The 24008-nt window shown below is 25.7% G+C and overlaps 1 protein-coding gene across 3 annotated transcripts in view; it reads left to right on the top strand.

The window, feature by feature from the left end:
* Positions 1-24008, top strand: part of LOC113558497 (ARL-6-interacting protein 1 homolog) — a 74253-nt gene that overhangs the window by 35211 nt on the left and 15034 nt on the right. Inside the window, exons 1-2 of one of the 3 annotated variants that reach the window (XM_026963968.2) lie at positions 11455-11939; positions 23608-23741. In XM_026963968.2, the coding sequence (XP_026819769.1) occupies positions 11904-11939; positions 23608-23741 (170 nt within the window). In that variant the 5' untranslated portion in view covers positions 11455-11903. Of the gene's footprint in view, positions 1-11454; positions 11940-15165; positions 15246-23607; positions 23742-24008 lie in introns of those variants that run through there. The other 2 variants (XM_026963969.2, XM_026963967.2) reach the window with 2 other exon arrangements.

Below are 24008 nucleotides of genomic sequence, written 5' to 3'. Positions count from 1 at the left end.
TAAAATACTGGATAAGAAATTTTTTTCTGAATAACAATTTATAGACATAAATATTAACACAAAAAGTCTCGTGGAAGAAAACTGGCATTATCTAATTACACACTTAAAATAAGCATATTATGAATATAAAAACAAGTTAACGCAATGTTGTATCACTTTTTTTCATCCAATTTCTTTGATCGTGCAGTGTAGTAATGAATAATTACATTCTCTGTACGTCATATGCTACAATTTTTCTATAGCAACTAAATTTGTAAATTCTATTTTCAAAACGCTATTAAGAAATTTTTTTTATTTGTTTACCTATTTATTACATTACAATAATATTATGATTTAAAAATCGTTTTTATTTAGATTTATACAATTTAAAGCATATTTCATTTGTTACAGCATTATCTTACCTGTATTATGGTAGAATGAATAATGTATAGTTTTTATATTCATGGATTATTGATTAAGGACCTGGTTTTTAATAAAAAATTTAATTAATGAGAAAATGTGATATTTATTATTATTTTTTTTTTTATTTATTATTCTATCATAAATTCATTTAGATATTTAAGCAAGAATTTTAATTGAATAGTACTATTTAAACATTTCATTTGAAATAATAATAATAATGGGAATTTAAGTTAAAAATTACGATTATAAATTATAATATTATAATATTATATATTTTAGATAGGAGTGGATAGACACGTGATAAAAAAACATGTCTATTTTAATCACAATAATTCACAAATAATGTTATAACTCATAAGTCATTATATTTACCATCGATTTCAATAAAAAAATTTTCTTGGTATTTTCATCTGAAATATTTGACAATGATTTTTATATTTTTATACTGCAATAAAATTAAAATTGAATAGAAATTAAATTTATAGGATTCCAACAAATCCTTGAATCGTTGATTACTAAAAATAGAATTTTGCGAGTTGTATCATTGTTCTTAAAACAGTGCAGTGTCTTATAAATTATAATATTATAATAACAATAATATATGGAATGTTTGAGAATTATTTCAACACACCAACATACAGTATAAATAGCTAATAAAAAAAATTGAATTACTAAAAGTAATATAAATTGTAAAATATTCTTGTAGAAATAAAGGCTGATATACCGCTATGAATCATTGTTTGTATTGAGTGATTTATTATTAAAGTTTTATTTAAAGTTATGCGTATAGTTATGAAGTTGGCCCACCGGCCACCAACATTATGCGACAAGTTCCAAGACGGAATAACGTATACATTTTGGAAATTTTATCTGATATTTGATAAATCGTTCGAATAGGATTAGGTTTATGTCTCCATAAACAGTTACCTAATTATTTTCGAAGTATACTCGACACCTAGGTACTATCCAATACAGCGAGTTATCCTGTTTTTTTTTTTTAATTCAATTACAACTGACTACTGCAGAATATAGTTTAACGTTAAAATGTATGAATATATGTGATTGAGGTACTAGGATTGAATGGTATTTAAAGGTAAGTAATTTAACTGATAATTGATTTCATCCAGCGAATAATTAAAATTAGTTCAGATAAATCAATATATAATTCCATTTACGTCAAGAAAATCCGTAACCCCTCACCGCACCAATTACATGAAATCTAAAAGAAAAATGCTTAATATTATACAAGTATATATATTGACTTTGTTATTAAATCATAGTTTTAAATAGAAATCTATTTAAAATAAAAATATAAAAATACTCATCAAGATCTATTTGGGTCAATGTAATTCAAATTTGGTATGCTAAGCCATTTCAAATGCTTAGACTACAAGTCTTCCAATCAATCACTCTCTGCATAATACTATAATTTCATCTGCAACATATCCATATGGTATGTTTATAATTTCAAAACTATTGTGTCTAAATATTTATAATATATATAATGTTTAAAAGACTGCATAAATACCAAATTAATTTAACTAAAAATATAAAAATAACATTAATTTGATTTATTTTAAATAAGCATATATTGGTAGATAAGTATATTTGATGATATACCTAATAAGTGAATTAGTACCTCCTATACAATCGTCTAAATAGATAAAGTTATGTTCAATTAATAGCAAACATATAATAGGTATTAGGTAAGTAGGTGTTTTTATTAAAAACTAATTATTAATTTTATCCCCTTTTCAATATAAATATCACAAAGCACATTAAATCTATTTAAAGCCATTGAATTCCTAAATCACATTTGTATTCGTTGCATAGCAGCAACACTTCTTTTAGATGTTGATGAACTTCAGCTATACATTTTCAGTTGTTATATTGATCGTCTATACCAATGATTCTCAAACTGTGTCCCGCGAGGAGTCACATGTGGTCCGCCAAGTCCTTGGAAATGGCCCATGGCCAATTTTTAAGTTTAAACCTAGTACAAAATACTATTATTTCTAAGGTATTTAAAATAACTTTTTTTTTAATTATCGGTGTCCCAAACAAATGCAATATAATTTTATAATTATGGCTCACCGAATAAAAAAAACTTGAGCATCACTGTTTTTAATTACCTTACACAATACCTAATATATATGTATACGTCACATCTACTTAGTGTAATCGTATTTTTCATGAAATGGATATCCATTTCATGAACTACGATCATATCGTGTAAGTCAAATTTTAGTTCATGAAATGGACATATATTTTATCCATTTCATGAAATGGAAACTCTTATTTTACACTTTGTGTAATATTTTAAATTGATTACATCAATAGGTAACTTTTTGTGAAATCGAAATAATAACATTGATACTATAACACGAATCTAGTACCTTTAAATTGTAGGCATTAAGATACTAAATAGGTATTATAGAATTTACTGTAGTACTGTACTACATAGGTGTGCGCACGGAGGGTTCCTGGTGTGGCTGGGCACCCCCCGACATGTAATTGGGGCCCTAAAATTTAAATCCAATAGCATATATTATATGGGTCCGTATTTTAGTTAATGTTACTAGAATAAAAATGGTATTTTTTCTAAAATATGTTCTAAAAAAATGATGTTTCGGGATAAAAAAAATAATACAACATAAACTATTTTAAATTTGCGTGGTAAAACTTATTATGATTATAACAGCTAGATGTTATTGACTATAATAGTAAAAATAATAAATAAATATTGCAATTATCTTGAAAATAGATTTTAGATCCAACTACGTAATAAAATATATTATATTTCTTGGTACTAGTAATACTACTTATTAATAGTGATATAATGTAAGTAATGTTTATTCGTGCACTATAGTTTATTAATATATGCTCGTGTCTTTTTAAGAGAGGGCCCAAATTAAAAAAAGGGCCCGAAAAAATTGTAGGCACCCCCCGAAATTTAGGTCTGCGCGCGCCTATGCTGTTCTACTAATATGTTATCGATAAATAATCGGATCAATTGTATGAGAGTAATATGACTATGGAACATTCTGGAAAAGTTTTATATTATATCATTTTTATATTATGCCAGTACGTTCTCTGACTTGATGCGAACCGTATATTACCGTTTATTACAAAATAATTATTTTATATAAAATGGAATTTGGTTCATTTTCTGAATTTTCTGAAAAATTAAATGCTCACTACGTAGACAAACCTGGGAAAAAACCACCTACTAAAAATGAGGTTCAATTAATAATTTAAGAGATCTTAGCAACCAAAATAAAAATGTAATTAATTGTTAAAATATTTCATATTTCTGGGGGGACAAGGTTTTTTAAGTTGTATTTGTAAACGCCAATGTTAATCAAAATGATGTGCTTGTTTTAAAGCTTCTGTAAAGTGTAACAGTCGTTGTCATAATTCTAATATTTCTAAAAATAAATAATATTCTTATAATTATTCATTACCATTATAAATAATTATAATAATCATGAATAAATGTAATAGATTAAAAATTAAACTTAATTTAAACTGATTGTATTTTTTCATAACACGAAAAGTTATTATTCCGATTTCACAAAAAGTTACCTATTGATGTAATTATTATTATTGTGTAAAATATTACACAAAGTGTAAAATAAGAGTTTCCATTTTATGAAATGGATATCCATTTAAATCAAAAATACGACTACATTAAGTGTATGCGACATATATATATTTTAATAAAAGTTCTTGTAATTTAACATAAATGTACGCAGAACTATAATATTATCAGAAAATAATCAAAGTTCTTCGTCGTTCTATTTTCTGTGATCTATAAATATTACGCAAAATAATTTTAGATATTATAATAAGTATAGGTATTTTATAGGATGAAAAAAGTATTATATAAGGAAAAATCGACAAAAGCTCATACTCAGGTCTCCCTCCCCGATCTCCTCTTACGACATAAATATATTTTATTATGCATTACATTTCATAATATTATCGAAAACAAATCATTTTAGGCTTTGGTGAAGATTTCATATTTATGTACTTACCTATCATTTTTTTTTTTAGTTCATGAAAAAACTCCTACCTAATACAACAGTGACTTATTCAAAACTCACTTATTAATATGAGTAATTTTCATCTATTCTAAGGATTAAGAAAATGTGTACAGTTATAAAACAGTACATTTTATTCTATGCGGCTTTCACTATTTTTTAATTTTTTAATATTATTCTAAATTGAATATTTTTAGATTTTATTTTACATGTCTAAACAAAATACGAGTGAAAAATGTTCATACTTAATCTTGTTGTTAAAATTTATTTAACTAAAAGTTTAAATTTAGAAAAAAATAAAATGCTGTTTTAGCTGTTGGCTAAAACAACTCGCAATCATAAAAATTAAATTAAACCCTTAAGTATATTTTTATTTTTTTACAACATTTCGTAACCTAAATTTCTTATTCTTTCCATTTTATAATAATATTTTCTTATAGACGCATTATAATAAAGCTGTTGCACTAGTTGTAGTTCTCTTGGTTGCCAAATAATTTTCCTTTTTCAATCATAAATATATAATAAACTAATAAAGGTATATAGGTATCCTATATATACCCTGATACATGTTTAATCTGATTTGAACATTGATTCTCTATTAATTTTATTACCACCATAATTTTTATGATTATCAATTTTTAATCAGAAAGAGTTGGTGCGGAATTAATCGAAAACTAAACCGAAATAATATTATAATTATCGTTGTCGTTGCGCAGTTATTGAATTCATTTATTTCGATACTAATATAGATAAAACAGATTTGGAACTATAAACATCATAAATACATCTGACGCCGAAATTAATGTTTTAGGTATGCGTGTAAATAATGACATGACCGTAGAAATGTGACGTGTAAAATGTTCATAACAAAATATGAGATATTTATGAGCGTGGCACTAACTTATTCTTTTGTTTAGATTATGTAATTATCAACACAGAGCAGCCCTTTAGACACACGCCAAAAACACAATAATACGCAAATCAAATATTGTGTGGTATAGACTATACTAAGCTTTTTTCTCGAATTATAAACAATTATTGGTATTATTATAATTATTTTACATTACAAATTACGAATATATTATATAATTAAATATAGAAATATTTGAGTACTGAGTTGTACACAATGTCCATATTAATACGACTATAAAATATGACATAGTAAAATTGGGCAATAAGTTTAAGCTTAGGAATTTAAAGCTCTAATATAAGCAGTGCTTATTAAGCACATATAAATATTCATCAAAAAATTACTAAATATGTTAAAAAACAAAAAAGTGTTGACCAAATTATCGAAATTTTTAATTTATTATTATTCGTATTATTAATTTTTCTCTTTTTATATAGTTATATCGCTTCCATATCAATGTCATCCAATCCTTAAACATAAACAAAATCATAAGTCAGTATTAAGATTGCCATCGGCGGCGAAAAGCACAAAGCTATTATATCGTAAAGAAAGTACACAATATTTACATAAGTTGGTAAAATATATGGTATATTTTAAATTTTAAATTATATTTTTTTGAACAATATAATATATATATACATTTTTTTTTTTTGCAGAATATTCAAAGAAAAAGCACTAAAAATGTATATGATATATAAATATGTTTAAATAAGCAAAAACCTTAAAATATGCTAAATATAATTTTATATTTAAATTCTTTATATTCCAAATGGGATTTATATTTGACCTCTCTGTTTGCTCTGTTCATTGTACTATCAAAACTAAACATACAAATGCTAAATAGCCCCTAAGCGGACTAAGCCTATTTAATAACAATAAACTAATAATTGAATGTAAAATATATTCTATATATATTTATACACACCATTTTCAATAATGTATTCATAATAACTTTTTAGAATATTTTTTTTTTAAATGAATTCTTAAATGTGTATTTCAAGTGTCAAACTTTGTAAATTTAAAATTGTATGTCCAAAAAACAGGTTTCAATATCTAAAATGTAATAATATTTCGATATTTCAAATACATAAATGAATATTATGTGTTTATACATAAACCACAGAAAATATTGATTTTTCTATGCCATAATGTTTGAAACTCATTAGGGCTGAATTATAGTAGCATAAATAGGTAGTTACTTAAAAAAGCCGTGACTGAAAACAAATGTGGCCTATTTTTTTATGTTCCAACATAAGTATTTCTACTTTATAAATAATTTCAGAGGATCCGGACCACTGAACACTCCCACTACCCCACAAGTCAGTCACAGCCTTAAGTGCCTACCTGTATAATTCAAGAATTCGTTACACCCAAATATTAAGGGATAAAAGTTTTGAATAGTAAAGTATGTCCATTAATTCCCTTTCGAGGTTAAGATTCTCAGTTTATCACTTATTTTGTATGTATATAATACGAGTATAATAACATTGTTATTCTTATTATACTGTTTTTACCATTGCTATAATTAAAATTTATTATATTTATGTACTTTGTGTAAAACGGAACAAATTAAAAATGTTAATAAGTACCTAAATAATAATTATTTTACGTTTTTAGCCCACTACACCGATTATTATTACATAAAACAAGAAACTGCAATATTTATTATTTAGTAATACGCATAGTATTGTAGTTAATTTATTAAAGTCTATTAATAAACCTGGGATAATATAGGTAAAAAATGGTATTATTTTGTTAGTTATCAATAAACACAAACATTCATCATTTCAATGTTTATAGATAATAATTATAATATTGTCAACTAATAATCTTGTAAGTATTATATTGAGAAGTTATAGACTTATAATGGAATAATTATTATCATGGTATAAACTATAAACTAGTTATACTATAACATTATACTAAAGATGTTGTACACATAATATTATTTAAAACCGATACTTGATATCGTTTAGATAATTAAAAGATATGAAAATATTACATTTAGTAACATTTAATAAATTAAATTATTAGTTAGACTATGTCAATTCAGTTCAAGTAACAATTAAAAAAAAAAAGTCCAATGGAAGAGATCCAGAGGAGAATCACCCCCGGTTCTACAAATCCAACATGTAAACTCGATTAGTACAAATAACTCATAACATTGAAATTAAATAATAATGATCATTGATCAACAATAAGATTTAAGTAGCTATAATATTATATATAATAATATCGAAACTCAAAAAAAATGTATTAAAGAGCAAAAATAACACCTACGGGTATTACAGAAAATATTATAAATTCAAATATTTTTCTGGTATTAAATTAATAATTTAATATTTAAAAAAAAATGTTACTCTTCTATAATCTATAAATTAAAAGCGATCTCAAAATAGGTATTTACATTATTATAATTTTATCTTCATATTAAATTTATGACCGTGCATAACATCTTAAAGTGATATGACGTAAGTTCTATATAGAAAAAATGTGAGTAGGTAAGTGGATACCATTCTGCTGTACATTAGGTGATTAGTGCAGAGTGGGCCACTGTTATGAATATGTTAAATTTGAATTTAATAATATACCATTGAATACGAAAAACGACTGAGAACTAGGTCTATTCGCCTATATAACCAATGACCATTGATCAAATACAATGCGCATGATGTAATTTTTGATATACATATTAAAGTCATTTATTTTACTATTAATATTATGGTAGATATTTTTTTTCATAAAATATTTCATTTATTGTATAATTAGTATTTAATTATTATAATGATGTACATTCATAGTTCATACTACATTATATCAACTAATATAACTCAACATTTAATAAAATATATCTGTTAACACCGTAACAAAATATAACTGAAGTATAAGAAGATTCATAGTATTAATAGATAATATCTTAATAAATCAAAAATGTCATTGTTGCGTTTAGTAAAATTCATAAAAATATAATATGCATAAAAGTTTTAAGTTCCCGCGATTTTTTTTAAATAAAAACAAAATAATAATTAACATTGTTATTTATCTTTAAATAAGTAATTTTGTCAACATTTAAATTTAAAATGTCTGTAAAAAATATCGCATTTTTATATTTTTTAGATTTTATGGTTTCAATATGAACTACTTATCAAGAACCTTGTATTACATTTTCAAGCATTTCTACTCAACAAATAATTTTTAAACAACGTTTATTAAAAAAAAATTGAAAGAAATTGAAAATTTCTCATGCTTATAAAAAGTTCAAGAGTCGAAATATTTTTAAAAAATGTTCGTAAATAGAAAATGATAATAATTGATTTTGTCGAAATTTGGTTTTGTATTTTCTTTAATCTTTTTTTTTTTTGATTTTTCCGATCAATAAAAATTATCAGACATCTAATATCTTAATTTATAAATGATTGTTAAAAAGTACGCATATCAAAATTTAATAATTTAATATCGAAATATTAATTTTTCTATTTTAAAAAAAAAAATTAATATAAAATGAATACAATACAATTTGTAATTTAATTTAATACTTTGTCGAGTTGAATTTTTTTTTAAAGTTTGAATTTAAAATAAAGAATTATTTAACTTCTAAAATGATTTTAATATTATTTCTAACTACAACTTTAAATCACTTAAACCAGTAAACTATATATTTTTGTTTCTATATTTAATAAATTATAATATTTTATCGAGAAACTTATAAAAATAATAATATTATCTTCTATTGTTATAGAATTGAATTGTTTTTATTTAAAACGGTATATACCTAGTAATAGTATTAAAATAACCTTATATTATAAGACAGTTAAAACTAAAAAATTAAATAACATTTTTTTTTTGATAGGCTTTATTAAAAATCAACTGATAACAACTGAGTTATTTTAACGGTAAATTAAACTAGTTAAGTTCTTAAGATTTAATAAATGCCCGCCGTTGTATAAAAATGTACATGCTATACATAAAAGATCACGTATCAGTGACGTACCTCTTCAGGGAAGAACCTGATAAGAGTCTTGCAATATTAGTTTTATTTTTGTTATTACCTAATGTGTACTATGTAGACAGTGTTATCTATAATCTATACACTCTAAGCTGGATCCAGAGATTATATCTCAATATTACTGATTGGCTATTGTACTGACAAAGAAAGTTTTTAATTGAAAACGGTTTATAATGATGACGAAATAAAATTGTGCAATTGTGCTTATGCAAATATCGATATTTACAAACCATATTACTTGCTGAATTGTCAAAACAAACCGTATTAATAAATTGTTAATATCGCTACAAAAGTATTTTACTTAGTACTGTAACATGTACATAGATTATTTTTTCACTTAAAAAAATAGTCTACAGAAAAATTATAGTGAGGTACACATAACACATTACATAATATACATTTATTTTTACAATATTATATCAAATACAAGACGTATGAATTGCATATTACTCGAATATAGTTAACATTTTAATATATTCTTTATTTATCCTGCGAACTTGAAACTTTCTACAAATATTTAGAATGGTATATTTATATAGGTGTAATACAACTTTTGCTCCTGTTGAGTTATTTATAGTAGTTTTTAAATATTGACTTTTTAAACTTTTTATGTGAAAAAAAGCTTGAAAATTGAATAAAAGATTTTCATAAGTAGTCTTAGAACGTTAGAGCAATTAAAAAACGTCTTAAATAAGAAGATAAGATTTTCAATATTTTGAAAAGATTCATCAAAATGAAAAATAAATATACAAGTTATTTGTTAATACTTAGGCTTATCAATTTAATAAAAGATTCATTATACCTAGTTATTCCTACTGAAATTAAAATAAAGAAAAGAAAAATAAGCGTAAATCATATGGTTATTTTTTTATGAGCATTAAAAGTTCAAATATTGACAAGATATTCAATTGTAAAAAGGTAGATAAGGTGCTGTAGTAGGTCATAACTTTATAAGTGCCAAATATTTCACTGTGATGGGTGAGTTAAATTTGAATTCATTGATATACCATTGTAAACGAAATAAATTCTGAGTTAAGACGATCTATCAACCTTTATCACTAAATATATTTTTTCTTAATGCTATATTAGGTAAAGCAATTTATTTAACTATAAGTAATACGATGGAACCGTATAACCTATATAAATAATATTCTTATCTTTAAGTTTAATAATAGGTAAATTTACTCTAATATTAAAATTAACAGTATAAAATAGAATTTTTAAAGTTAAAAATGCATTATAATTATATTTTATCACCCGAGATTTGAAAATCGTGTATAAAGTTCTAATAAGTTTATTTACAAAAAATAAAAAGTGTACCGTAGATATGCTATATGAGTTATGCGATCCATGCGTATTAATTAAAAAAAAAATGTAGGTAATTCAAACCGAGTTGAGTATTTTTTCTATATCAATTTTAAACTTGGAAAGTTAAAATGTATTAATTGTAAACTATTAACTTCAAACTTAACGGTATTGTGTTCACTTAATTTAATTTGAGTTAATTATTTTCATTAACTTGCCCCGTACCTTTGTTACATTATACTACCCATGTCTAATTATTAATGTCTTAATAAATACCATAGAAAAATGTCGTGGATTGACCAAACCCCATTCGAACATAAATACATAATATTATTACCATTGTATCATATCATATTTTCCGACGCGAATTCTGTTTATAAAGTGGAAAAGGTTGTCGAAAAATTATTATAAACGGTCGGCAAACCAATATACGCGTTATGAAAACATAAATGCATTGTATAAAATAGACGGGTAACAGTATTACATAATAATAATAATAATAATAATAATGATATAGAAATCGCGTCTATCACGTTATCTACACAGATTACGGCGATATTATATCGCTCGTCTCCCCGAGCACGGAAAACCACCACTGTTATTATTTAATATATTATTGTTAAAATAATATTATTAATAGCAGCCGCCGCGACCGTCGTCGCACTTCCCGTGGTTGCCCGTCGTCGTCGTCGTCGTTCCTCTCACATGTCTTTCGGCGATTTGCGCATTCTTTACACGTATATAGATAAGACAGCAGTGTATCGCCGCCGTCGGCGTTTCGATCAGTTTCTGTCATTTCCGCTCGTCGATCCACCGCCGCACCGTCGATCCACGGGTCTTCACCGTCATAATATTATAACGATATCGCCAATATTCGATCGTCAATATCGTACAATTGCCGTACGTCGTCACTCGTTCCGAACGTTGTTAGGTACAGTACTTCCTGTCTAGCTATCGCACACTGACCTCAAAAACGATATTTTTTCCACGTTTTTCGGCCGACGATAAAATAATATAATACCTATTCATCGTGATATTATACGTTTAAATTATATTATTAATAGCAAAAATATCGCATATTATTAATTGTGAATCTACTCAGTAAACGGCGACAATCGTTAACGTCACCAATCCCCGTGGTTACCTGCCCGCCTGACTGCCAAAATTTCGGCGAGGACAATAATATTATAATAATTTTTTATTCTTATTATTTGCGACACTACAATTTCGAACGAACATGGCCGGTGATGGATGCATCGATTTCCTGGAAAAGGTACGTGTAATTGTAACTCATATATTACTATTATGTTTGTTTGTTAAAACGAATTAGTTGGTTAGTCAGTACCTACCAAGGCCGGCGAGAAATTTTGCGGGTCCAGGGCTGATCGATTCCAGGCCTCCTTTACTTACACTTATTAGTTGTCTGACATGATATAAATTCATCTTGTACATACCTACTTGTAAAAAATTTAGTACGATACAAAAATTCAAGTTTTATAATATGTAAATATCAAAAACATAATAATTTGATTTAGTTAAAATTGTTTTGAGAAAAAAATAAATACCTACACCAAAGACAGTGGCATATTTATGGGGGGCAATCCCCCTCTCCCAAAATGAAAAATGAAAAATACAACTATTTAAAATAGTGTCTCTTCCCTCTTTTCCCAAAAAAAATCCAAATATATATAATCGACCCCCTCCAAAATGAAAATCCATATACGCCACTGACTAAAGATAAATAAAAATAAAAATCAATTATATCCTTAACTTACTGATTCAGTACTGGTTGTTTGTCTTTTTTTTGTATTCGCACAATTTTTATCAAGATGCACGAGTGAGGCTTCGTGATTTTTATTAAAAAAAAAAAAAAACATTTCTTAAATTAGTCAGCATTTATTCTATGCTCGCTTAATAATTTCGTAGGTATTACACCACACAACTAGCCATAATTAATTTGCATTGTACACAGTGCAGTGGTACTCAAAAATCAGCCACAGTGCAATCCACTAAATCGATATGGATTTAACAACGACCAATTATTATGTTGCCCAACTGCATATAATTATAATATCATATCTATCACATTATGGTAAAGATTCATAAAATAAAGCTCATAATTATTATTTTTGTATTTTCATTTTTCACCTCTTGGTCCGACCTTCTACGGAAATTATTTGCTTCAAAGCATTGTCTTGGTTTAGGCAATATACCTAAGTACGTAAATAAAACGACGTACAAACTGGAAGCATAGGTAACAGCATATTCAGCATAAGCATTTGTAATAATCAGTAATCACCAATCAGTTATATCAATGAAAAGATTGAAATTAAACTTCTGTCAACCCAAAGCCGTTTGGAAATTTGAACTTATTTTTGGCTTTTATTTTATTACCTGCGGTCTGACACCGACAGATAAATACGGTCTATGTCTATGCGACCGTCAACCGCTCATGGCTTGCACACGCACAGTGTACGACGAGCTCAAGCACGCGATTATTTTAGCGGCATTTAGCCCACTCTTTGCACTTGTCAGTTGTCAGAGACTCAGAGTTGAAGGTTAATAGTACAATTTTGTAAACGATTCTGTGGACTTTTTTTAAATATTACTTTTACCCATCACCGCGTAACGTTTTCACACAAATGTCATGGGCTGTGATAAGATAAGCCAGACATCGTGTAGGAATTAATAAAAAATAAAACACCCTTGCAAATTTAAAAAAAAAAAAGGATAAAATAGGTAACCACTCTGTTGCACAATACGTAATAGGTGTCTAGTTTACCTAGAAATTGAGGAAAAATTATTGTATTTTATGTGTTATATTAGAATTCAGTGATAAAAAATTATGGTTTTGAGCGAAAAGAACTTTTGAGAGCATATATTACTAAGCATAATTTATGATATATTTATAATGCTATTAAAGTAATTTATTTTACTATTTGTTGGTTGAAAATTGAAATTATTTTTCCCTCAAACCAATATACTTATTTTAAAATCTTATTAAGTCTTAGACCTCCCCACAATCAAGTATGTATCAATTAAATAATAAATAAACATAATTTTATTCTGCACTTTGAAATCGAACCCAATAATTAATATTATATATTTATATTTAAATTAAAAAAAATTATCTAAAAAGTAGGTGGTAAGTACTAATTAATAATTTACTCTTATAGTGATATAAACATAGACGATACAAACTTATTATCGTTTTTCCGTAAAAAATGTGAGTTGTGAATAATAAAATATAATATGTTATAACTTATAACCATATTGTAAAAAGTTATGAACAGACCCTTAGTATATTATTACATATACTTATTATATTAGTATAATGTGTGTTTACTAGTTATTGAAAGTAAGTGCAATATATTAGATAAAAATAATAATTCGTATTTGTTGATAAATTACTATAGTCTATAGCTGGGCTGGGGTCTACGTCGCACTTTATTTTTAAAATCAATATTACGGTTGACTATTGAGTACCCACAAAAAAATTGGCAACGTATGGTACGTTAAAAGCATGATATTTTAAAAATATATTAATTTTTTTAATCATCTTGATCTTAATTTCTTACTATTTATAAATGTTACAGTCTATAAACGAACCTTCTATATAACATCGTAAGAAAAAGGAAATTATATGCCTAGAGTCTAGACTTACTTTATATATTGTATAACTGCCGTACAATAGGTATTTACTATACTAACTACTAATGTATTATTATATTTACCCGAAATCAGCTTTGCCTCCGTCTACAAAAAATCGGATTTGACGGCGGCGCGTAAGCTTTTACCATTTTTGCGTCAATCCTTCCTGTTCGTAATTTAATTTTTTGTTAAATCCACTATATAATGTGTCGCAATTTATTTTGTGATCCAAAAATAATATTATTACCATAACTCTAAAGTCTATAGGTACTTTCCTATAATAGTCACGTTTCGATTCACGATGAGGATGACACACACATAAATTGTTTGTAAAATCCGTTTAACACCCTAAAAATTGCGACTCAGTCTACGCAGTCATAGTTAAAAGAACTAAATTTATACACAAATCAGAAGACAATATTTGCCGTGTCGTAATGGTTTTTAATTAATTTTCTTACATCTTTAATAGGCTATAAAAAATATTTTATGTTTTTCGTTATTTTTATATATTTTAAAACTAAAAAAATTTAAACCGTTTGTTTTTAAGAATTTTAATATAGGCATTGTGTAAATGTGTATGGAGTATAGTTTGAAATATTAAATTTTTTTTTAATAAACTTTAAAATAATTTGTATGCAAATTTGTCATTTTTAATTGTTTTCCTTAATAAGTACTTATTATAAAAATATTTATACACTAAATCTTAAATATAGTTTTACTTTTATATAAATATATCATCAATATTTGTATTAAAAAATTCAATGTTTTGCGTTTTTGTGAAATATTTCAGGTTTCAAGTACTAATGCAGAAAAATTATCATTAATGTATGTGACAGTGTTGTAAAAAACAAATATAACTATGAAGCACAGGCACATTTCATGTCAATAACGTGTTAAACAAATATTTTGTTGTTTTTTTTTCCAATAGGTAATATAAACCTTTTGCTAACTGTATTACCTAACCTATTACCCAATAAAATTGATGAAAACATAATTGAATTGGTCGTGAAGTTAATTTATTTAAAAACGACTTTCTTACTATATATTTTAAGCTTCAATTTTCACAGAATTTATCAATATTCAAATTATTTTGTAGTTAAAAATGTATAAAATGTTAAATTTGTATAGGTTATCTTATAAAAATTAAATTCACGGTTCGTTATAATTAATATTTACTTATTGAAATCTACAAATCTGAGAAATATTGACTTTTATAACTTTTACGTATGTTAATACTTAATATATTTTATATTTTGTATACAAATATAATGATATTTTCAAAAAATTAATTAATTTTAAGCTTTTATACTATGAACAATTCACACAGTTTTACGATAAATCAGCATTAACTCAAAAGTAACAATATTATAATATTATGATATGAATACACACAATTGAAATGTAGGGATTTTTGTAAATGCTTATGTTTTGAGGTATTATATTGCGCTCTTGTAAGCCCTATTTTGGAGTAGGTATCATTGTTTGGACTCCGCACACAATTAGTGATACTATGAAATCGGAAAGGGTTCAGCGGATGATATTGAGGTTTGCAAGCCTTAAGTTGAATATCCCGTGTAAACCCTATAACTACGAATTTGATTTGGCTTCCTTGGCGGAGCATAGACGTATTTCAGACAATAAGTTCTTGGACGGTTTGGATTGTTACGAGGTATTATTGAATTGCTCGAATCGCTTTATTTAATACATTTTGAAATACTTCGCTCTATAACTTTTTAGTTTTTTTTTATTCTTTTTGCCACCACTAACAAACTTAAAAACAAACCTATGAGCTGTATGATAATGATCAATGATAATGTTATGGACTGTATGCTTTTCAATTTTTTCGTCTAATACTGTTTAGCTATTAATAAATAATAAGTTTATATTATATATCTTTAATATTCTTGTACATAATATATTATGTATTTATGTCCAAAAGGGTTTATCATGTATATCTTACGAAAATAAAAATAAAATAATACACTATTATAATAATGAAAAATTAATAATATGATAAATGCAATATGTTCATAAAAATCAATCGACCTATCTTATTAGTATAACAGTAAAATATTTTTTTATAACAACAATATAAAATATAAATATATCATAAAGTATACTTTGCGATAAAGGCTAACAAACACGTCTTTGCTCAAAATCGTTTTTTATATGCAATGATTTATTATTAAATTAAAATTTAACACATATACAATACATTACAGTAATTTATTTAATAACGATACACACTCGACACCTACTGTATAACAGTTTGGTTAGTTACTTTCCTCATTTTTCCTTACTAAGGTACGTACTGATACGGACTACTTACAAATCAATTTGAATTGATACTAACAATATTTAAAATATATAATTCTTGATCCATTTGAGGATTAATAATCCTCATCACAATATATGATAGTTTTGAGGCTAATACCTCTTTCCTTTCCTCTAGGTAGAGGCGCGTATAGATTTCTGATTTACCTAGCAGCGCTCGAATCGAAAAAAAACCGGCTGCTTTCCGAGACAATAATTTGTACAATGAGACGGAATGTTACGATATTCAAAAAAATGTATGATACAATAATTAATAATTATTTAAAAAACAATAATAAATAAAAATAATGGAAATCTAAAAATCTTGCGCTGTGCCTTTATGTTTTGTTATATCAATCGACATATTTCATTATATACTCCGTGAAACACTGAAAACAATATCCCCATACCTACCAATTATCCTCATTTTTTTCCTTTTACTGGTTAAATACATCGGCATTTTTGTGTCGCAAACACTGCCTTTTACACGATAGTGTTCAAAAATTATGTAATTTTTTTATCATTTTTGGAATTTTTATTATTTCCTATTACACATTATGTTTGAAATCAATCGACTTACATCGATATATACTTCAAAACTGTACGTTTAAAAAAATAGTTATAAAATAACGTTAGATATACATTTTTAAACATTTTTGTTTTTCTGCTGTTAAAACTTTTTGATAAGTTGTTTTTGTAGTTTTTATTGAACATACAAAAAGTTGTTAATTTTTCGTTATCAAGTATATATATTATACAATTTATTATATATTTATACATATAAATTCTGTGTGTGTGCGCGCTTTATTTTTACTTCGCGGTAAATATTTTTAAAAATGCATTTTGTGTGTTGGTTTTTTTTTAATCACTTATGGCTTTTTATTGTATATTTATATTTTTATGTAATCTCTACTTGAAATGCGTGTCAAAAACATACACATATAAAAAAAAGCTGGAAATTCACCGTACTGTAATATCTGTAGGTGTCGAGTGTAGAATGGGAATGTTTCAATGAGAAAGGGTCACCATTACATATTACGATAAACGCTCATGAGCGGACTGTATAGTGTCTCTAAATAACTGCTATCAGTACGATATACTTTTCCATTAGTTGTTGTACAGAATTTTAAAACAATTTCTGCCAAAAATATAACGTATATAATTATTATAATATATTATAATTTATATATTGTTATAACTAACTTATAAATCCAAGTATCATAAAACAATGTGAAGTTCGTGGTATATATTTTTTTTTAAATAAATTAGTCTGAATCTTTTGAAAATAATGTCGTTATGTATAGAAAATAGAAATTAATAATATATGGTGAAAAGTTTCAAGTTTTTACGATTAATATATTTCCAATTATAACAAAAATAGTTTAAAGCAGGAAAAACTTAACGTTTAAAAGTCCGATTTTGTCAAATTAGAACTTCAAACGTTGATACAAAATAATCACTGCAGCTTTACACTACAAACATTTTTTTTTTTGATTCCGTTAAGAAAAATGTATGAAGAATTTCGTATTACATTTTCAAACAATAGAAGTACCAATTAGAATTTAATCAATTTTTCATTACATATAATAATTTGAAAATTGTAGTGATAATGAACATTTTGAGATTGAATTTTCTGCATTTTACCCTTAAACCTAAAATACAAATTACATATATTTCGCTACCCACAAAAACAACCACTCTTAGTATTAATAAAAATTAAAGTATTTTTTTATTTTCGCTAAAAGAAGTCCTCAGACATAAATAAAACCTCCTTTCATTACTGTACCATAAATTTATATATTTATCTTTCCGTTCTGAATCTAAAAGTATAAAATATAGTTTAAAATATAATTGTTTTGACCTATAATGTTTGACCAAACGATAAAATCGACCGGGTTAATTATTTCCAATAGTTAATTTTGGTGAAATTGAATTGAGTCTTAAATCAATTATAATAACGAAAATACAAAAAACAATTTTGTTCGTCTCACTCTTGACGTTTCCGCTTGTTAAAATTTTATTGGACACCATCAGTGTATATACATTTTCTTCTAAAGATAGGAAAATTATGAATGCACAATGTACTAATGATTTTGTAATGAATAGAACTCCGTGACCATTACTGTTTTAAAATATAAAAAAGACTTTATGGTATAAATTTTTCGTAAAAAAAAACTAGCAATAATATTAATAAAAGGTACACGAAATTAAAATATTATAAATCGTAATACGCATAGTGTACGTTTATAATAAATTATTAACAAAGTTTAGTACTTTTAATTTATAATTTCTTCGTAGACATTTGATTTACTACTCAAAACATGATCAAGAGATTTATAAGGCAACTTTTTATAAGTTGAAAACAAAAATGTGATTCAATTACAATAAATTAATACTATTTAAATCTATTATTATTATACGTTTTGTATAGTTTGTAGATTTGCGGTAACTCGGTTGGTAATTTTATCAAATGGTTATCTTAACAAATTTGAAACTGCTGCAAAAGTTTAAATGTTATACATCTAATAGGTACTTATGTAAAATACAAAGTTGTTTAAATATAACTTGTCAAGTTGAAAATTTTGTTTGAATACGTTCTGATTTTTTTTACGTAATTTAGTAACCATAAAAGTACGTTAATATAGTGAATAAGTGAATAATTGTATATTTAATTGCCTCTATATTTGCTTAAAAGCACAGATATATAGACATATTTAGGAGAGTTTGGTAAGCATAACCTCCCTTCCCTCAGAATTTTAGGCTATCTAAATTCTATACAAACATTATATAATAACAATATTTCCGCTATAAAGTTAATTGATAAAAATAATCGTTTATTTTATTAGTGCCCCTAGTGGCGTAAACTGGGTGGTACGAATTCAGCACCGCATCTAAAATGTGGTGGTGCAAAGGTATGTTTTTGCACCACCAGAAAATCATTAAAATATGTAACATAATATATAAACAGGTACAAAATTATAATTTTCGTGCATGTATTAGGCATTATCAATTAAATTATTATTCTATCTATATTCTAAAATAATAAATTCAAAAATATGGTAATAATTCAGTACCTGACAAATTAGAATCAAAAATAGAATACATAAAACAAAATAACATTCAAAAAGGTTTCCATTAATTACAAAGACGTTAAAAATATTCTGAACAATACCTACTAATACAGCAGGTTGCGAAAGATATTTTTCTTGTCTAAAGAAGTTAAAAACTTATCTTAGAACGACTATGGGATAAGAAAGGTTTAGTGGTTTAACAGTTTAGCTACTTTGCAGCTCGAAAAATAGAATAATATTAATTTGGACCAAGTAATTGATGAATTCGATTTGGGATCTATGGAAAGAGGACGTCGTCTCAATTTAAAATAAATAAAAACATTTTTGACTGTTTTTTTTTATTAATATTAAAATAATAAAGATTTTACTGCTAAAATAATTCAAAATATATATATTATTTAAAGAAATATATTATTTGGAAAATATATTATAGTTTAACCTAATTTAGGGAAGGATTTTACTTAGGAAGTTGGATTATTGGTGTGTTGGAAATAATTATAAGTTGAGAATATGCCACTTCACCACCAGAAATTAGACTTAATTTACACCACTAAGTGCCCCAACTGTATGCTTTTTCTATTTTGATTTTTAATTTTTAAACTCATTAATACATCAACACATTCCCTCTGTTGATGGATTATAATTTATGTCGTTCGCGTCAAATAGTGCAATATAAACTGATTAGTAAATGCAGTAGAACGCGTGGTATAAATAAATTAAAATTTATGAATATTTCATTGTAAACATAATATTTAATATTTATAGAACATAATAATAGCCGTAACGTAATGGCAAAAGTTTCGAGTCTCTGCAATTAGTATTTCTTAAATTACATAAAAACAATAAAAAATAATTTTTCTTCTGAATATCCAATTATAAAAATTGTTCATAAAAAATAATATGGCCAACGCTAATTTTTTTTTTTAATATCATTAAGAAAAACGTATGAGCAACTTTTTAAAACTGAGTTTCATATAATCATATTTAAATAAAAATAAATTGTATATAATTTTAAATTGTGATGACCTTAGAAAAAATCTAGAATAATATTTTACGCCTAAACTATTTAAGTGGAAAATTGTATAAATTCTTAAATAAATTGAAAATTTACAAATTTTCATGATTTTGTCAATATTTAATTTAAAAGCTAAAAAAAAATAAGTGACTTTGATATTTTTATATATCTATAACTAAGTTCTGAGAAATTTTTATTTTATTTTCATATAAGCAGCTTGTTGAATAACAAAAAAACTTTGGTAATTATTTTATTGTTTTTATCAATTATTTTTAAAAGAGCTATAGGATTATAGAAATTTCTTTACCGTTCATAATAAAAACTTATAAAGTTCAATTTGTTTCTAGAAACAATTTTAAATATTGCAAATTGAAGCATTTTTTTACTATATTATTATTTTTAAATACAAAAAAAATCACAGTTTGTTTTAAAATATTACATCGTTTCGCTCAGAATCTAAAATCTTATGCAATTTGTAAAGTTTGCACTATACGAAAAAAAAGTTACATCATATTATATTTATATTTATTTATTTTTAACTTGTGAATAAAAACGCTTGGAAGAAAACGCTTGGAGATCGGCATGTAAACTTTCTTGATTTTCAATTTTCAGAAATTTATTAATTGTATGCATATGTATGTATAATATATTTTATTTTCATTTTCATTTATTGAGATAGATCTCTGAAACCGGAGAACGGATTTTGTTGTTTAGGATCTTGTTAGATTTACATTGGCTAGGAGAAGTTCAGTGAAGATTTTCAAAACTTTATCTTTTATAGTTGATTCACTACAGAGTTTCAAAAAATATAAAAACACATTTCATTGAGAGTTTTTTTTATGTTTTCAGCTTTATAGCTTTGTAATGAGTTAACGATTAAAGATAAAGATCTGAAAATCTTCACAGCACTTCTCCTAGAAAATGTGAATCTAAAAAGACCCCAAATAACAAAATCAGTTCTTCAGTTTCGGTAATCTACCGCTCTAAATAAAAATCTAGCAAAAATAACTATTTTTTTAACTGTGAAAAATTAAATAATTTTTTTTGAAAATTTTTAATCCCACATTTTGTATCTACTTGATAATCCCTTTTTAATGAGCTATCAACCAACTTTTTAGCTACCTATAATAGTTTTGGAGAAAAGTTAAAAAATAGAAATGTTGGGACTGTTCACGGCGACGTTTTTGTGGATTCAAATCAATCGTTATACCGCTTGGGTGTGATTTCGGATCTCTCCCATTAATATATTATGTTAAAGCTAGCTTAATTATCCACCTACTCATTACAACTGAGATACATTTTTATCGTTTTCCTATTTAACAAAAATTCTTGAAGTTTTAAAAATTCAGACTTTTTTCATTTCAATTACCATACTTACTTTATTTTTAGTCAAAAAAGTAAAAAAAACCCATTACTCTTTTAAGAATATAAAAAATTGAATTAAATAAGTTATATATCAATAATAGATTTTATATATTTTTATATATAAATAGATAATTAATAACTAACAGCAGCAAGCACTTTAAGCTGTGATTCATATTTAGATTTGAATACATTCATGATAATTTGTACTTTCATATAATATTATTTATTATATTTCAGCTAATTGTCATATAATAAACTAAACAAAAATTAAATGTCACAATTATTCATTTATATGTCAATTTAATTTAATTTTATTTGTTTTTCATTTTAAAGAAAATCTGTAATGAGTGTTATATTCGACTGTTGAACACTAATTAACCTATATAAAAACCAAATTATATATTTCTTAGTTCTTCAGCTTAAGTAATTTTAGCTAAAAATCACTTTAATAGCTTCAATATGGTAATATGTATAATATAAAATAGTTTAAACAAAAGTTGTAAATATGTATTGACTTCAAGAAGTAGGATTTAAATTATAATCCTTTTCAATTATTATACCGTCTAATACTCTAATCAATAACTGCATGTATCACAAAAATATGTTTCAAGTAGTAGCTGTTAATTGCTATGATATAATATGTTTTTTTTTCTTTAATTCGAGTGGCTATGATTTGTTATTGCACTAATTTATTGATATTTCGGTCCCCTCTCTAAATTGGACTACCAGGATTTACCCAGTCCACTCCTATGCCGTTCCTGCAGATCAATAGAAATACAAGTATTATAATTTATAATAAATATTATTATGAAATTTAGGAAATCGTTCTGCTGTATAGTGAATTACTAGTGTACTTAACTAGTCATCGAGTTGGTCACTGTAACGGATGTGACTCATTTTAGAATTTCAAGGGGAGCGAAGAATGTATTGATTTTACAACTACGTATGTGTTTTTTATTTATTTCACATTTTCTAGCTGAAGAAATGCTCCAATCATCAATCTGGAGGAAGATTTTATGTTAGAAAATGTAATCTATAATTGGTATACATTAGGATGGTTTAAATAGAAAACTCTATGTACTTTTCGTCGAAAATTTATCACGATTATTTAAAAAAATTTTCGAAATAATCGCGATAAATAAAAAAAATAAGAAACTTTTTTTTTAAATTATAACATTATTGTTAAAATAATTGTTTGGTAACCAAGGTCACCGTAAAGTTTATCCGTCTTTCATCGTGTACAATGATTTATTATCGAATTCAAATTTAACACATCCGTTATTTCAAAAGAGTGACCTACTCAATGACGAAGTACAATCAACACCTACGCCGTAGGTGCTTGTCGGCTCTCCGTGTACCTATACACGTTTTAATGTTACGTGTACATTTTAAGTTTAGGAAATTATTCTGAATAACATAAAAAAATATGAACATTTGTACTAGTGTAATGTTGAACTTATTAATATAATATAACGAAATATGGTTTTATTTTTTTAATATATTATTTATCGGTTATTCTGTTGCAGGAAAGGATTTCAAAAGAACTTAGAGTTCGCATGAACGAATGGAAAGAAATTATCGTGTTGTTAAACGCAATAATGTCTTGGCAAAAAAATTGGTTTCCCGCGATTACGGTTACATGTGTAACGAGTTTATATTTGTAAGTATATAAATATAATATTATAATATTATACTCACGTTTACCCAACAACTCGCTAGTGTGAACAATTTGTGCGAGCAACCCTTTGCCTTTTCGAAAAACTAAAACCAAATAAAATCCCGTTTGATGCGTGTGTACGTTCTTCGAAACACAAACAGTTGACAGCGCATGTTATACGATATACTGCTGTATGGGTAAATAATTGTTGCGTATAATAAAGAGAAGTTGCGGACGAGATACCGCACGATGTAAATACTGTGCCATTTT

This window comes from Rhopalosiphum maidis, chromosome 3, assembly GCF_003676215.2.
Source record: "Rhopalosiphum maidis isolate BTI-1 chromosome 3, ASM367621v3, whole genome shotgun sequence".
In the NCBI taxonomy this organism is placed as follows: Eukaryota; Metazoa; Arthropoda; class Insecta; order Hemiptera; family Aphididae; genus Rhopalosiphum; species Rhopalosiphum maidis.
Note: the sequence above shows the minus strand (reverse complement) of the source record. Positions and strands in the feature narration are given on the sequence as shown.